General features: G+C 55.1%; 1 protein-coding gene across 1 annotated transcript; it reads right to left on the minus strand.

Moving 5' to 3' along the window:
• Positions 1-1,723: 1,723 nt before the first annotated feature.
• CHMP2A (charged multivesicular body protein 2A) lies at positions 1,724-15,198 on the minus strand. The gene is made up of 6 exons (XM_064737358.1): positions 14,041-15,198; positions 12,126-12,300; positions 7,915-8,094; positions 5,575-5,705; positions 4,298-4,359; positions 1,724-1,883 (listed from the first exon to the last, which is right to left on the minus strand). Exons 2-6 carry the CDS (start codon positions 12,291-12,293, stop codon positions 1,756-1,758), a joined length of 669 nt encoding a protein of 222 aa, XP_064593428.1. The 5' UTR covers positions 12,294-12,300; positions 14,041-15,198; the 3' UTR covers positions 1,724-1,755.
• Between the last annotated feature and the right edge of the window lie 1,590 nt (positions 15,199-16,788).

Consider the following 16,788-nt stretch of genomic DNA (forward strand, 5'->3'; position numbering starts at 1 on the left):
CCCAAAATCCTCAAAATCCCCAAAACCCCAAAACCCCAAATCGACCCCAAAATCCCCAAAACCCCAAAATGACCCAAAATCCCCAAATTGACCCCAAAAATCCCAAAATCGACCCCAAAACCCCAAAAAATGAAACCAAAACCCCCAAAAAAGAACCAAAATCCCCAAAAAGAAACCCAAATCCCATAAAATGAACCAAAAAATCACCCAAAACCCCAAAAAATGAACCCAAATGCCACAAAAAATCCCAAAACCCCATAAAATGAACACAAAACCCTTCAAAATTACCCCAAACCCCAATATACGAACCCAAACAAAAAAAAACCCAAAAAAAACCCACAAAAAAAATTATTATTTTTTAATAACTTTATTGGGGGGACCCCAAAAATGGGAGAGAAACCCAAACCAGACCCCCAAAATGGGGGGAAACCCCAAAAAAATGGGAATTTACCCCAAAAATGGGAGAGAGACCAAAAATAGGGGGGGAAAGACCCCAAAAATGGGAAATTGACCCCAAAAATGGGAGACAGAGACTGACAATGGGGGGAAAAACCCCAAAATTGGGGAATTGACCCCCCAAAAATTGGGATTTTTACCCCAAATAGTCCCAAAAGTGGGGAAAGATCCCAAAAATGGGGGAATTCACCCCCAAAAAAGGAGAAAACCCTAAAAAAAAGGAGGAAATCCCAAACGAAAGGGGGAAATCTCCAAAAACTGAGAACAATCCCAAATAAAAGAGGGGAAAATCCCAAAAAAAAAAGGAGAAAAATCCCAAAAAAGGGAGGAAATCCCTAAAAAAAGGGAAGAAATCCCAAATAGAAAGAGGGAAATCCCAAAAAAGGGGGGAAAATCCCCAAAAAAGGAGAAAAATCTCAAATAAAAGGGGAGAAATCCCAAAAGAAAGGAAGAAATCCCCCCAAAATTAAAAAAGTCCCAAATAAAAGGAGGGGAATCCCAAAAAATGGGGGAAATCCTAAATAAAGGGGGAAAATACCCAAAAAATGAGAAAAATCCCAAATAAAAGGGGAAATCCTAAATAAAGGGGGGGCCAAAAATCCCCCCAAAAAACCAAAATAAAGAAGGAAAATCCCAAATAAAGGAGAGAAATCCTAAAACCAGTCCAAAATTCCCCCAAAAATCAGAATAAAGGGGCAAAATTCCCCCCTATGGGACAGCCAAAAATCACCAAAAAATGGGAAAAAAATTTTAAAAAATCAGAAAAAAAATCGGGAAAAATCCCAAAAAAGTCGGAAAAAAAAATCGGGAAAAATCACCAAAAAAATCAGAAAAAAATCGGGAAAAATCCCCCAAAATCCCAAAAAATCCCAAAAAGGGAAAAATCCCAAATAAATGGGGTCAGACTTTGGGGGCTCTCAGAAATGGGGCAGAGAATTTGGAATAAAGGGACAAAATCCCCCCCTATGGGACAGCCAGAAATCAGCAAAAAAAATTGGGAAAAATCCCAAAAAAATCAGAAAAAAATCGGGAAAAATCCCAAAAAAGTCCCAAAAAATCCCAAAAAGGGGAAAATCCCAAAGAAATGGGGTCAGACTTTTGGGGTTTCCAGGAGTGGGGCAGAGAATTTGGAATAAAGGGACAAAATCCCCCCCTATGGGACAGCCAGAAATCAGAAAAAAATCGGGAAAAATCCCAAAAAAATCAGAAAAAAATCGGGAAAAATCCCAAAAAAGTCGGAAAAAAATCGGGAAAAATCCCAGAAAATCCCAGAAGATCCCAAATCCGGATCCCTCCCCCTCAGTCCCTCCGCAGGTTCTTCAGCCGCTCCTCCAGGTCGGCGTCGGCGTCGCCCAAAGCGGCCGCGGCCGCCTCGGATCCCCCGCGGGCCTCGGAGGCGGCCAAGGAGCCCCCCGGGGCCGGCAGGGCTGGGATGGACGGACGGACAGACGGACGGACAGAGGGATGGAGGGACGGAGGGATGGAGGGACAGAGGGACGGACAGAGGGATGGACAGAGGGACGGATGGAGGAACAGAGCAACGGAGGGACAGAGGGATGGAGGGATGGACAGAGGGATGGAGGGATGGACAGAGGGATGGACAGAGGGATGGACAGAGGGATGGACAGAGGGACGGACAGAGGGATGGACAGAGGGAGGGACAGAGGGACAGAGGGACGGACAGAGGGACGGACAGAGGGATGGACAGACAGAGGGATGGACAGAGGGATGGACAGAGGGACGGACGGACAGAGGGACAGAGGGATGGACAGAGGGACGGACGGACAGACGGACAGAGGGATGGACAAAGGGATGGACAGAGGGACGGACGGACAGAGGGACAGAGGGATGGACAGAGGGAGGGACAGAGGGATGGACAGAGGGATGGACGGAGGGACGGAGGGACAGAGGGATGGACAGAGGGACGGAGGGACAGAGGGATGGACAGAGGGATGGACAGAGGGACACATGGACGGACGGACAGAGGGATGGAGGGACAGAGGGACAGAGGGACGGACGGACGGACAGAGGGACGGACAGAGGGATGGAGGGACAGAGGGACAGAGGGATGGACAGAGGGAGGGACGGAGGGACGGAGGGACGGACAGAGGGACAGAGGGATGGAGGGATGGAGGGACAGAGGGATGGACAGAGGGATGGACAGAGGGAGGGACAGAGGGATGGACAGAGGGAGGGACAGAGGGATGGACAGAGGGATGGACAGAGGGAGGGACAGAGGGATGGACAGAGGGACGGACAGAGGGATGGACAGAGGGATGGACAGAGGGATGGACAGAGGGATGGACAGAGGGATGGACAGAGGGACGGACGGACAGAGGGATGGAGGGACAGAGGGACAGAGGGATGGACGGACAGAGGGATGGAGGGACAGAGGGACAGAGGGATGGACAGAGGGACAGAGGGATGGACAGAGGGACGGAGAGATGGACAGAGGGACGGACGGACGGACAGAGGGACGGACAGAGGGATGGAGGGACAGACAGAGGGATGGACAGAGGGACGGAGGGACAGAGGGATGGACGGACAGAGGGATGGACAGAGGGATGGAGGGACAGAGGGACAGAGGGATGGACAGACAGTCAGTCAGGGCAGCCAGAAATGCAGAGGAATCCCAGCAAAACTATCCCGAATCCCAAGAAAATGAACCCAAATCCCACCCGGATTAACCCAAATCCCATTAACCCAAAATCCCACTAAAATTAATCCCAAATCCCACCAAATCCCTCCCAGATTAACCCCCACAAAATCCCAACAAAATTATCCCAAATCCCACAAAAATTATCCCAAATCCCACAAAAATTATCCCAAAACCCACTAAATGAACACAAATCCCAACAAAATGAATCCAAATCCCAACAAAATTATCCCAAATCCCACAAAAATGATCCCAAATCCCACAAAATCCCATCCCCGGATTAAGCCCCGCAAAATCCCACCCAGATTATCCCAAATCCCAAAAAATCCTGCCCAGATCACCCCAAATCCCACCTGGATTATCCCAAATTGCAAACAATCCCACCCAGATTAACCTAAAATCCCACTCAGATTATCCCAAATACCCCATTAATCTAAAATCCAGCTAAAACTAACCCCAAAATCCCACAAAGAGCACCCCAAAAATCCCACCCAGATTAACCCCCAAAACATCCAAACCAGATTATCCCAAATCCCATTAACCCAAAATTCCATTAACCCAAAATCCCACTAAAATTAATCCCAATTCCCAATAAAATTAACCCAAATCCCACCCAGATTATCCCAAATCCCAAAATCCCACCCAGATTATCCCAAATCCCAAAACAATCCCACCCAGATTGACCCAAAATCCCATTAAAATTAACCCAAAAATCCCATTAAACCCCAAATCTGACCCAGATTAATCCCAAATTCCATTAACCCCAAAATCCCACCCAGATTATCCAAAATCCCTCCTGGATTATCCCAAAATCAACCCAAAATCCCACCCAGTTTATCCAAAAATCCCACAGAGAAACCCCAAATCCCACCCAGGTTATCTCAAATCCCAAAAAAATCCTATCCAGATTAACCCAAAATCCCATTAACCCCAAATCCCACTCACATGAACCCCAAATCCCCCCAGATTTCCCCCAAATCCCCCAAATCCTCCCCAAACCCCTCCCAGACTCCCCAATCTCCCAAAATTCCCCAAATATCCCAAAAATCCTCCCAAAACCTCTCCCCAACTCCCCCCAATTCCCAAAAAAATCCTCCCAAAATCCCCCCGGATTTCTCCAAAATCCCCAAAATCTTCTGCAATCCCCAAAATCCCACAGATTTCCCCCAAACCCCCCGCACTCACTGGCCAGCTCCTCGGTCAGGTTCAGCCCCAGCTCGTCCAGAACCTGCGACACCACAGCGTCACTGGGAGAGAGAGAAACAAACTGGGATAAACTGGGATAAACTGGGAGGGACTGGGATGGACTGGGATATACTAGGAGGGACTGGGATAGACTGGGAGGGACTGGGATAAACTGGGAGGGACTGGGAGGGACTGGGATGGGACTAATGGGATACTGGGAGGGACTGGGATATACTGGGGTATACTGGGATATACTGGGATATACTGGGGTATACGGGGATGGGAAACTGGGACCTGCAACACCACGGTGTCACTGGGAAAGAGAGAGGATACTGGGATATACTGGGGTATACTGGGAGGGACTGGGATGGGATTGGGATATACTGGGATGGACTGGGATGGACTGGGAGGGACTGGGATGGGATTGGGGTGGACTGGGAGGGACTGGGATAGACTGGGATGGACTGGGAGAGAGAGAGTGGGATACTGGGATATACTGGGGCATACTGGGATGGGAAACTGGGACCAGAGACACCACGGCGTCACTGGGGAGAGTGGGGATACTGGGAGGGACTGGGGGGCACTGGGACAAACTGGGACCCACCCGCTCCATCCCTGTGTCCCCATGCCCTGTGTCCCCAGCTGTCCCCACCATGTCCCTGTGTGTCCCTGTGTGTCCCCAGGTGTCCCCAGGTGTCCTCTCTGGTGTTCCCAGCTGTCCCCCCTGTGTTCCCAAATGTCCCCATGTCCCCCCCAGGTGTCCCCATGTCCCCCATGTCCCCCCAGGTGTCCCCATGTCCCCCCAGGTGTGTCCCCAGGTGTCCCCATGTCCCCAGGTGTCCCCATGTCCCCCCAGGTGTCCCCATGTCCCCCCAGGTGTGTCCCCAGGTGTCCCCATGTCCCCCCCAGGTGTCCCCAGGTGTGTCCTCATGTCCCCCCGTGTCCCCCAGGTGTCCCCATGTCCCCAGGTGTGTCCCCATGTCCCCCCATGTCCCCCAGGTGTGTCCCCATGTCCCCCCATGTCCCCCAGGTGTGTCCCCATGTCCCCCAGGTGTGTCCCCATGTCCCCCCATGTCCCCCAGGTGTGTCCCCATGTCCCCCCAGGTGTGTCCCCATGTCCCCTCCAGCTGTCCCCATGTCCCCCATGTCCCCCCCAGGTGTCCCCATGTCCCCCCAGGTGTGTCCCCATGTCCCCCCAGGTGTCCCCATGTCCCCCCATGTCCCCAGGTGTCCCCATGTCCCCCGTGTCCCCCCAGGTGTCCCCCAGGTGTCCCCACCTCTCGTCCTCGTCGTCCTCGTCCCCCAGGGCGTCGTCGATGGCGTCGTTCATCAGCTCCTCCTTCATGTCCATGAGCTCCGACTGCTTCTGGAACTCCTGCAGGATGCGCTGGATCTGGGGCAGCTTCAGCTGGGGACAGTGGGGACATTGGGGACATTGGGGACATTGGGGACACTGGGGACATTGGGGATACAGGGGACACTGGGGGCATTAGGGGCATTGGGGGACATTGGGGACATTGGGGACATTGGGGGCATTGGGGGCATTGGGGACATTGGGGACACACAGGGACATTGGGGGCATTGGGGACATTGAGGGCACACACAGTGACACAGGGGTGTGACAATGACACTGACCTGTCGGTTCATGGTGGCCATGGCCCGTGTCACCCCCCGCATGGCGCTGGCCATGGCGCTGTGTGACCGCAGTGACACACACAGTGACACAGTGACACACACAGTGACACACACACAGTGACACACACAGTGACACACACAGTGACACACACAGTGACACACACAGTGACACACAGTGACACACACACAGTGACACACACAGTGACACACACAGTGACACACACAGTGACACACAGGAAAGTGACACACACACAGTGACACACACACACAGTGACACACACAGTGACACACAGTGACACACACACACAGTGACACACACACAGTGACACACAGTGGCACACAGTGACACACAGTGACACACAGTGACACAGTGACACACACAGTGACACACACAGTGACACACACAGTGACACACAGTGACACACAGTGACACACAGTGACACACACAGTGACACACAGGTGACACACACACAGTGACACACAGTGACACACAGTGACACACACAGTGACACACACAGTGACACACAGTGACACACAGTGACACACAGTGACACACAGTGACACACACAGTGACACACACAGTGACACACACAGTGACACACAGTGACACACAGTGACACACAGTGACACACACAGTGACACACACAGTGACACACACAGGTGACAATGACACACAGTGACAGTGACACACAGTGACAGTGACACACACAGTGACACACAGTGACACACACAGTGACACAGTGACACACACACAGTGACACACACACAGTGACACACACACAGTGACACACAGTGACACACACAGTGACACACACACAGTGACACACACACAGTGACACACACAGTGACACACACACAGTGACACACACAGTGACACACACACAGTGACACACAGTGACACACACACAGTGACACACACAGTGACACACACAGTGACACACACACACAGTGACACACAGTGACACACACACAGTGACACACAGTGACACACACACAGTGACACACACAGTGACACACAGTGACACACACACAGTGACACACACACAGTGACACACACACAGTGACACACAGTGACACACACACAGTGACACACACACAGTGACACACACAGTGACACACACACAGTGACACACAGTGACACACACACAGTGACACACACACAGTGACACACAGTGACACACACAGTGACACACAGTGACACAGTGACACACACACAGTGACACACAGTGACACACAGTGACACACACACAGTGACACACACACAGTGACACACAGTGACACACACACAGTGACACACACAGTGACACAGGGATGTCCCCAGGTGTCTCACCTGTCGGTTCATGGTGGCCATGGCCCGTGTCACCCCCGCATGGCGCTGGCCATGGCGCTGTGTGACCGCAGTGACACACACACAGTGACACACACAGTGACACACACAGTGACACACACAGTGACACACACACAGTGACACACACAGTGACACACACAGTGACACACACAGTGACACACACAGTGACACACACACAGTGACACACACACACAGTGACACACACACAGTGACACACACACAGTGACACACAGTGACACACAGTGACACACACACAGTGACACACACAGTGACACACACAGTGACACACACACAGTGACACACACAGTGACACACACACAGTGACACACAGTGACACACAGTGACACACACACAGTGACACACACACACAGTGACACACACACAGTGACACACAGTGACACACAGTGACACACACACAGTGACACACACAGTGACACACACAGTGACACACACAGTGACACACAGTGACACACACACAGTGACACACACAGTGACACACACAGTGACACACAGTGACACACACAGTGACACACAGTGACACACACACAGTGACACACAGTGACACACACAGTGACACACAGTGACACACACACAGTGACACACAGGGACACAGGAGTGTGACAATGACACTGACCTGTCGGTTCATGGTGGCCATGGCCCGTGTCACCCCCCGCATGGCGCTGGCCATGGCGCTGTGTGACCGCAGCGTCTGCACCCGCAGCGCCACCCCCTGCACGTTGGCGCGCATGGCGATGAACTTGCGCTCGTAGCGCCGCGTGCGCACCAGGTCCTTGGCCAGCACCCGCACCGCGTCCTGGGGACAGCAAGGGACAGCGTTGGGGACACCGTTAGGGACATGGGGACACCGTTAGGGACATGGGGACATGGGGACACTGGGTTAGGGACACAGGGACAGCAGGGACACAGGGACACAGCGATGAACTTGCGCTCGTAGAGCCGTGTGTGCACCAGGGCCTTGGCCAGCACCCGCACCGCGTCCTGGGGACACCAAGGGACACATGGGGACACCGTTAGGGACATGGGGACATCATTAGGGACATGAGGACAGGGTTAGGGACATGGGGACAGGGTCCTGGGGACACAGGGACAGGGACACAGGGCCATGGTGATGAACTTGCGCTCGTAGAGCCGTGTGTGCACCAGGGCCTTGGCCAGCACCTGCACCGCGTCCTGGGGACACCAAGGGACAGCGTTGGGGACACGGTTAGGGACATGGGGACACAGGGGACAGCAGGGTTAGGGACACAGGGACACAGGGACACAGCGATGAACTTGCGCTCGTAGCGCCGCGTGCGCACCAGGGCCTTGGCCAGCACCCGCACGGCATCCTGGGGACACCAAGGGACACATGGGGACATCAGGGGACATTGTTAGGGACATGGGGACATGGGGACACTGTTAGGGACATAGGGACACAGGGACACAGGGACACTGCAATGAACTCGCGCTCGTAGCGCCGCGTGCGCACCAGGGCCTTGGCCAGCACCCGCACCGCGTCCTGGGGACACCAAGGGACACATGGGGACATCGTTAGGGACATGGGGACATCATTAGGGACATGAGGACAGGGTTAGGGACATGGGGACAGGGTCCTGGGGACACAGGGGACACAGGGACAGGGACACAGGGACACAGGGCCATGGCGATGAACTTGCGCTCGTAGCGCCGCGTGCGCACCAGGGCCTTGGCCAGCACCCGCACGGCATCCTGGGGACAGCAAGGGACACATGGGGACATCAGGGGACATTGTTAGGGACATGGGGACACTGTTAGGGACATCAGGGGACATCGTTAGGGACATGGGGACACTGGGTTAGGGACACAGGGACACAGCGATGAACTCGCGCTCGTGGCACCACGTGCACACCAGGGCCTTGGCCAGCACCCGCACGGCATCCTGGGGACAGCAAGGGACACATGGGGACATGGGGACAGGGACACAGGGGACAGCGTCAGGGACAGGGACAGGGACACAGGGGACAGCGTCAGGGACAGGGACAGTGTCCTACGGACACAGGGGACAGGGTTAGGGACAGGGACACAGGGACAGCACGCTGGGGACACAAGAGGACGCAGGGGACAGGGTTAGAGACATGGGGACAGTGTCAGCAACAAGGTCAGGGACCAGAACAGCGTCCTGGGGACACGGGGGACACAAGGGACGGCGTCAGGGACACGGGGACAGCGTCCTGGGGACACAGGGGACACAAGGGACGGCGTCAGGGACACGGGGACAGGGTCCTGGGGACACAGGGGACACAAGGGACGGCGTTAGGGACATGGGGACAGCATCCTGGGGACACAGGGGACACAAGGGATGGCATCAGGGACATGGGGACACAAGGGATGGCATCAGGGACATGGGGACAGCATCCTGGGGACACAGGGGACACAAGGGACGGCGTTAGGGACATGGGGACAGCATCCTGGGGACAGCGGGGACAGGGTCAGGCACACAGGGGACAGCAGGTTTAGGGACACGGGCACAGCAGGGGACAGTTGTCAGGGTTAGGGACAGGGACATGGGGACAACGTCCTGGGGACATGGAGACATTGTTAAGGACACGGGGACAGCAGGGGACAGCGTCCTGGGGACACAGGGGACAGGGACAAGGGACAGAGGGGACAGCGTCAGGGACAAGGGACAGAGGAAACAGTATTAGGGACAGGGACAGCAACACAGGGGACCATGGGGACAGGGTCAGGGACAGGGACACAGGGGACACAGGGGACACAGGGGACAGGGTCAGGGACAGGGGAGAGTGTCAGGGACACCAGGACAGCGTCCTGGGGACAGGGGACAGAGAGGACAGGTCAGGGACAGGGGAGAGTGTCTTGGGGACAGCAGGGGACACAGGTGACAGCATCAGGGACAGGAACAGCGTCCTGGGGACACAGGGGACAGGGGACAGCATTAGGGACAGGGACAGTGTCCTGAGGGGACAGGGGACACTGAGGACAGGGTTAGGGACACGGGGACACAGGGGACAGAGTCAGGGACAGGGACAGGGACCTGGGGACAGCAGGAACAGCAGGGACAGGGTTAGGGACACAGGGACAGGGACACAGGGGACAAGGTTAGGGACACGGGGACAGCATCCTGGGGACAAGGGACAGCAGGGACTGGGTTAGGGACAGGGGACAGGGACAAGGGACAGTGTCAGGGACATGGGGACAGGGACATCGCCAGGGACATGCAGGGACAGTGAGGGGACATCACGGGGACATCAAGGGGACATCCCCTTGTCCCTCCATGTCCCCCAGCCCCTGCTGTGTCCCTTGTCCCCAATCCCCTCCCACCCACCATCTGCTGTCCCCAATGTCCCCAAGTCCCCTCTCACACCCGGCCGTGCTGTCCCCTCTGTCCCCCCTGCCCCCTCTGTCCCTCAGTCCCTGTCTGTCCCCTCCGTGTCCCTTGTCCCCGATCCCTTCCCCCTCTCCCACCCCTCTGCACCCCTGGTGTCCCCTCTGTCCTCTGTGTCCCCTCTGTCCCCTCTGTCCCCTGTGTCCCCTCTGTCCTCTGTGTCCCCTCTGTCCTCTGTGTCCCCACTGACCATCAGTCCCAGTGTCCCCCACTGTCCCCTCTCTGTCCCCTCTGTCCCTGCCACGTCCCCAATGTCCCCCCAATGTCCCCAGATGCCTCTCTGACCATCTGGCCCTGCCATGTCCCCAATGTCCCCAGTGTCCCCATGTTCCCTCTGTCCCTCTGAATGTCCCCCCCATGTCCCCATGTCCCCTCTGATCATCTGTCCCTGCTGTCCCCTCAATGTCCCCAGTGTCCCCACTGACCATCTGTCCCCAGTGTCCCCATTGTCCCCAATGTCCTCAGTGTCCCCTCTCACCATCTGTCCCTGCCATGTCCCCCCAATGTCCCCAAATGTCCCCAGTGTCCCCCACTGTCCCCAAATGCCTCCAAATGTCTTCCAATGTCCCCCCAGTGTCCCCAATGTCCCCACTGACCATCTGTCCCTGCTGTCCCCAATGTCCCCCAATGTCCCCAATGTCCCCAATGTCCCCAGTGTCCTCAATGTCCCCAATGTCCCCTCTGCCCATCCATCCCCAATGTCCCAAATGTCCCCAATGTCCCCAGTGTCCCCAATGTCCCCCATGCCCCCCCAATGTCCCCAATGTCCCCAGTGTCCCCAATGTCCCCCATGCCCCCCCAATGTCCCCAATGTCCCCAGTGTCCCCTCTGACCATCTGTCCCTTCCATGTGCCCCCCAGTGTCCTCTCTGTCTGCAATGTCCCCAGTGTCTCCAATGTTCCCAGTGTCCTCTCTGACCATCTGTCCCCAATGTCCCCAATGCTGCCCCAATGTCCCCATTGTCCGCAATATCCCAAATGTCCCCAATGTCCCCTAAATGTCCCCAATGTTCCCCCAGTGTCCCCAATGCCCCCAATGTCCCCAGTGTCCCTTCTGACCATCTGGCCCCAATATCCCAAATGTCCCCAATACCCCCCATGCCTCCCAAATGTCCCCCATGCCTCCCAAATGTCCCCAATGTCCCCAGTGTCCCCTCTGACCATCCATCCCCAATGTCCCCAAGTGTCCCCACTGTCCCCTCTGACCATCCATCCCCAATGTCCCCAGTGTCCCCAATGTCCCCAATGTCCCCCCAGTGTCCCCAATGTCCCCAATGTCCCCAGTGTCCTCAATGTCCCCAATGTCCCCCATGCCCCCCCAGTGTCCCCAATGTCCCCAGTGTCCCCTCTGACCATCCATCCCCAATGTCCCCAATGTCCCCAATGTCCCCAGTGTCCCCAATGTCCCCAGTGCCCCCCAAATGTCCCCAATGTCCCCAGTGTCCCCAGTGTCCCCCTGACCATCTGGCCCTGCTTGGCCATTTTCTTGATGTCCACGATGATTTTCTTCTCCTGCGCCTCGAGCTTCTGCCGCTCCCGCTCCAGCTCCCGCACGGCGCGGGCGAGGGCGCGCTGGTTCTGCCGGAGCAGCTCCTCCGGGGAGCGCCTGCGCCCGAACAGCAGCTCCATGGGACACCTGGGGACACTGGGGACAGCAGTGACACATGGGGACATCAGTGACACACAGTGACACACAGTGACAGTGACACACAGTGACACACAGGGCGAGGGCGCGCTGGTTCTGCCGGAGCAGCTCCTCCGGGGAGCGCCTGCGCCCGAACAGCAGCTCCATGGGACACCTGGGGACAGCAGGGACACATGGGGACATCAGTGACACACAGTGACACACAGTGACACACAGTGACACACAGTGACACACAGTGACAGTGACACACAGTGACACACAGGACAGGGCGCGCTGGTTCTGCCGGAGCAGCTCCTCCGGGGAGCGCCTGCGCCCGAACAGCAGCTCCATGGGACACCTGGGGACACTGGGGACACACAGAGTGACACATGGGGACATCAGTGACACACAGTGACACACAGTGACACACACAGTGACAGTGACACACAGGGCCAGGGCGCGCTGGTTCTGCCGGAGCAGCTCCTCCGGGGAGCGCCTGCGCCCAAACAGCAGCTCCATGGGACACCTGGGGACACTGGGGACAGCAGTGACATCCATCAGAGTGACCATAGTGACACACAGTGACACACAGTGACACACAGTGACAGTGACACACAGTGACACACAGTGACACACAGTGACACACACAGTGACACACAGTGACACACAGTGACAGTGACACACAGGGCCAGGGCGCGCTGGTTCTGCCTGAGCAGCTCCAGAGGACATTGGGGACACTGATGGGACACTGGGGACATCAGGGACAGCAATGGGACACTGGGGACAGCGGTGGCACAAGGCCCAGGGTGTGCTGGTTCTACCAGAGCCACTCCAGGGGACATGGGGACACCTGTGGGACATCAGTGACACATTGGGGACACTGATGGGACACTGGGGACAGCGGTGGGATATTGGGGACAGCAATGGGACATTGGGAACACTGTGGTGGCACACTGGGGACAGCAATGGGACACCTGTGGGACACCTGTGTTGACGCTGGGGACAGCACTGGGGGGACACCGGGGTGTGGCAGCACCTGGAGATGGGGACAGGGAGGGGACAGGGGGAGGTGACACCGGCCCGGGAGGGGACAGGGGGTGGCACACGGGGACAGGGAGGGGACAGGGAGGGACACGAAAGTGACACACAGGGACTCGGAGGTGACACAGAGATGGCACAGGGGGACAGGAGGGTGACACACGGTGACACGGAGGTGACCCGGCCCCGGGGAGGTGACACCGGAGGTGACAGAGAGGGACACAGAGGTGACACACAGGGATGAGGAGGGGACAAGGAGGGGGCAGAGAAGGGACACAGAGGGACAGGGGGGTGACACAGAGGGACAGGGGGGTGACACACGGTGACACACGGGGACACAGGGGGACACGGAGGGGACCCGGAGGTGACACAGGGGGACAGGGGGGTGACACGGCCCCGGGGAGGGGACACAGAGGCGACACACGGCGACAGGGAGGTGGCACAAGGGGACACGGAGGTGGCACACGGTGACACACGGTGCCACACGGTGACATCAGAAGTCCCGGGCCCCCCCCCCCCGCCCCTCAGGCCCCTTCGACCCCGCCCCGATCCCTCAGAGCGGCTCCGAGCGGCCCCCGCGCCCCTCCGGCCCTCCCGGACCTCCAAAACTGTCCCGAAATGTCCCCAAATGTCCCCAGATATCCCCAAATGTCCCCAATTGTCCCCAATTGTCCCCAAACATCCCCGAACCCCCCGAGCGCCCCCGGCCCTCACCCGGCTCCGCACCGGCACTTCCGCAAACAATGACGTCACCGCGCTTCCGGGCACGCGACGCACGGCTCAGACAGGGGAGGGGCGAACCATAGAGGAGGGGATAGAGCGGCCACTTCCGGTGGGGAGCAGCGAGAGGAGCAGCCGGAGCGGCCACTTCCGGTGGGGAGCAGCGAGAGGAGCGGCCGGAGCGGCCACTTCCGGTGGGGAGCAGCGAGAGGAGCGGCCGGAGCGGCAACTTCCGGTGGGGCGACACCTGGCGGCCAGGGGGTGTGAGGAGGGTGGGGGTACTGGGGATACTGGGATGTACTGGTTTGTACTGGGATGGGAACTGGGGATACTGGGAGTGCTGGGAATGGAACTGGGGGTACTGGGAGCGCTGGGAGGGGATACTGGGATATATTGGGAATGGAAATTGGGGATACTGGGGTATACTGGGATATACTGGGAGGGGAACTGGGGGTACTGGGAGCACTGGGATATACTGGGATATACTGGGAGCACTGGGAATGGATACTGGGATATACTGGGATATACTGGGATATACTGGGAATGCAACTGGACCAAACTGGGTTACACAGGGAGGGGAACTGGGGATACTGGGAGTGGGAACTGGTTATACTGGTTATACTGGGAGGGGAACTGAGGGCACTGGGCCATACTGGGAATGGAACTGGGGATACTGGGAGCACTGGGAATGGATACTGGGATATACTGGGAGGGGAACTGGGGATACTGGGAGCACTGGGAATGGATACTGGGATATACTGGGAGGGGAACTGGGGATACTGGGAATGGAACTGGGCCATACTGGGAGCACTGGGAATGGAAACTGGGGATACTGGGATATACTGGGAGGGGAACTGGGGATACTGGGAATGGAACTGGGCCATACTGGGAGCACTGGGAATGGAAACTGGGGATACTGGGATATACTGGGATGTACTGGGATATACTGGGAGGGGGAACTGGGAGCACTGGGAGTGCTGGGAGAGGAAAATGGGGATACTGGGAGTGGGAACTGGTTATACTGGTTATACTGGGAGGGGAACTGAGGGCACTGGGATATACTGGGATATACTGGGATATACTGGGAACACTGGGAATGGCACTGGGCCATACTGGGATATACTGGGAGTGGAACTGGGCCATACTGGGATATACTGGGATATACTGGGAGTGGCACTGGGCCCATCCCAGTTTAACCAGTGACACCCCCTCCCCCTCCCAGTATAAACCAGTATAAACCAGTACAGACCAGTCCTGCCCCCCTCCCAGTCCAAACCAACCCAAACCAGTCCAGACCAGTCCAAACCAGTGCAGACCAGTCCAAACCAGTATAAACCAGTCCAAACCAGTACAGACCAGTCCAAACCAGTGCAGACCAGTCCAAACCAGTCCAAACCAGTACAGACCAGTGCAGACCAGTCCAAACCAGTGCAGACCAGTATAAACCAGTATAAACCAGTCCAGACCAGTGCAGACCAGTCTAAACCAGTATAAACCAGTCCAAACCAGTCAAAACCAGTCCAGACCAGTATAAACCAGTCCAGACCAGTATAAACCAGTCCAAACCAGTCCAAACCAGTATAAACCAGTCCAAACCAGTCCAGACCAGTATAAACCAGTCCAGACCAGTGCAGACCAGTCCAGACCAGTGCAGACCTGTCCAAACCAGTCCAAACCAGTATAAACCAGTCCAAACCAGTCCAGACCAGTCCAAACCAGTCCAGACCAGTGCAGACCAGTCCAGACCAGTGCAGACCTGTCCAAACCAGTCCAAACCAGTCCAGACCAGTCCAAACCAGTCCAGACCAGTGCAGACCAGTCCAAACCAGTATAAACCAGTCCAAACCAGTATAAACCAGTATAAACCAGTCCAGACCAGTCCAAACCAGTCCAAACCAGTCCAAACCAGTATAAACCAGTCCAAACCAGTATAAACCAGTATAAACCAGTCCAAACCAGTCCAGACCAGTCCAAACCAGTATAAACCAGTCCAAATCAGTGCAGACCAGTCCAGACCAGTATAAACCAGTATAAACCAGTATAAACCAGTCCAGACCAGTCCCTCGGCTCTTTGATCCGGCGCTGGGGGGGAGGGGAATCAATGGGGGGGATTTGGGGGAATTTTGGGGTTTTTGGGAATTTTTGGAGATTTTAATTTTTTTTTTATTTTTTAATTTTTGGGGTTTTTTGGAATTTTTTGGGATTTTTTTAAAATTATTTTTTAATTTTTGGGGAATTTTGGGGGATTTTTAAAATTATTTTTTTAATTTTTGGGGTTTTTGGGGAATTTTTTGGATTTTAAATTTTTTTTTAATTATTTTTTAATTTTTTGGGTTTTAGGGAATTTTTTGGAATTTTTTTTTTAATTATTTTTTAATTTTTGGGGGTTTTGGGAATTTGGAGGGATTTTAAAATTTTTTTTATTTTTTAATTTTTGGGGTTTTTGAGAATTTTTTGGGATTTTTTAAAAAATATTTTTAAATTTTTGGGGTTTGGGAATTTTTTGGGATGTTTTAAAAAAATTATTTTTTATATTTTGGGGTTTTGGGGAATTTTTTGGGATTTTTTAAAAATTATTTTTTAATTTTTAGGGAATTTTTCTTTTATTTTTGGGGGGATTTTATTGGGATTTTTTTGAGATTTTTTGGGATTTATTTTTTTGTTTTGGGGATTTATTTTTGATATTTTGGGGTTTTTTTGGGGGGATATTTTTTATTTTTTTGGGGTCTTTTGGGATTTCTT

The sequence above is a fragment of the Zonotrichia leucophrys genome, unplaced genomic scaffold, assembly GCF_028769735.1.
Source record: "Zonotrichia leucophrys gambelii isolate GWCS_2022_RI unplaced genomic scaffold, RI_Zleu_2.0 Scaffold_49_388800, whole genome shotgun sequence".
NCBI classification, from domain to species: Eukaryota; Metazoa; Chordata; class Aves; order Passeriformes; family Passerellidae; genus Zonotrichia; species Zonotrichia leucophrys.

Bases quoted from the DNA above. Each gene is read 5' to 3' on its own strand.
- CHMP2A (XM_064737358.1), bottom strand. From the start codon at position 12,293: ATGGAGCTGCTGTTCGGGCGCAGGCGCTCCCCGGAGGAGCTGCTCCGG. The intron at 5,706-7,914 runs GTCAGTGTCATT...CACTGTCCCCAG, and splicing joins TGGCCACCATGAACCGACAG to CTGAAGCTGCCCCAGATCCA. The intron at 1,884-4,297 runs GTGAGTGCGGGG...CGTCCATCCCAG, and splicing joins CCTGACCGAGGAGCTGGCCA to CCCTGCCGGCCCCGGGGGGC.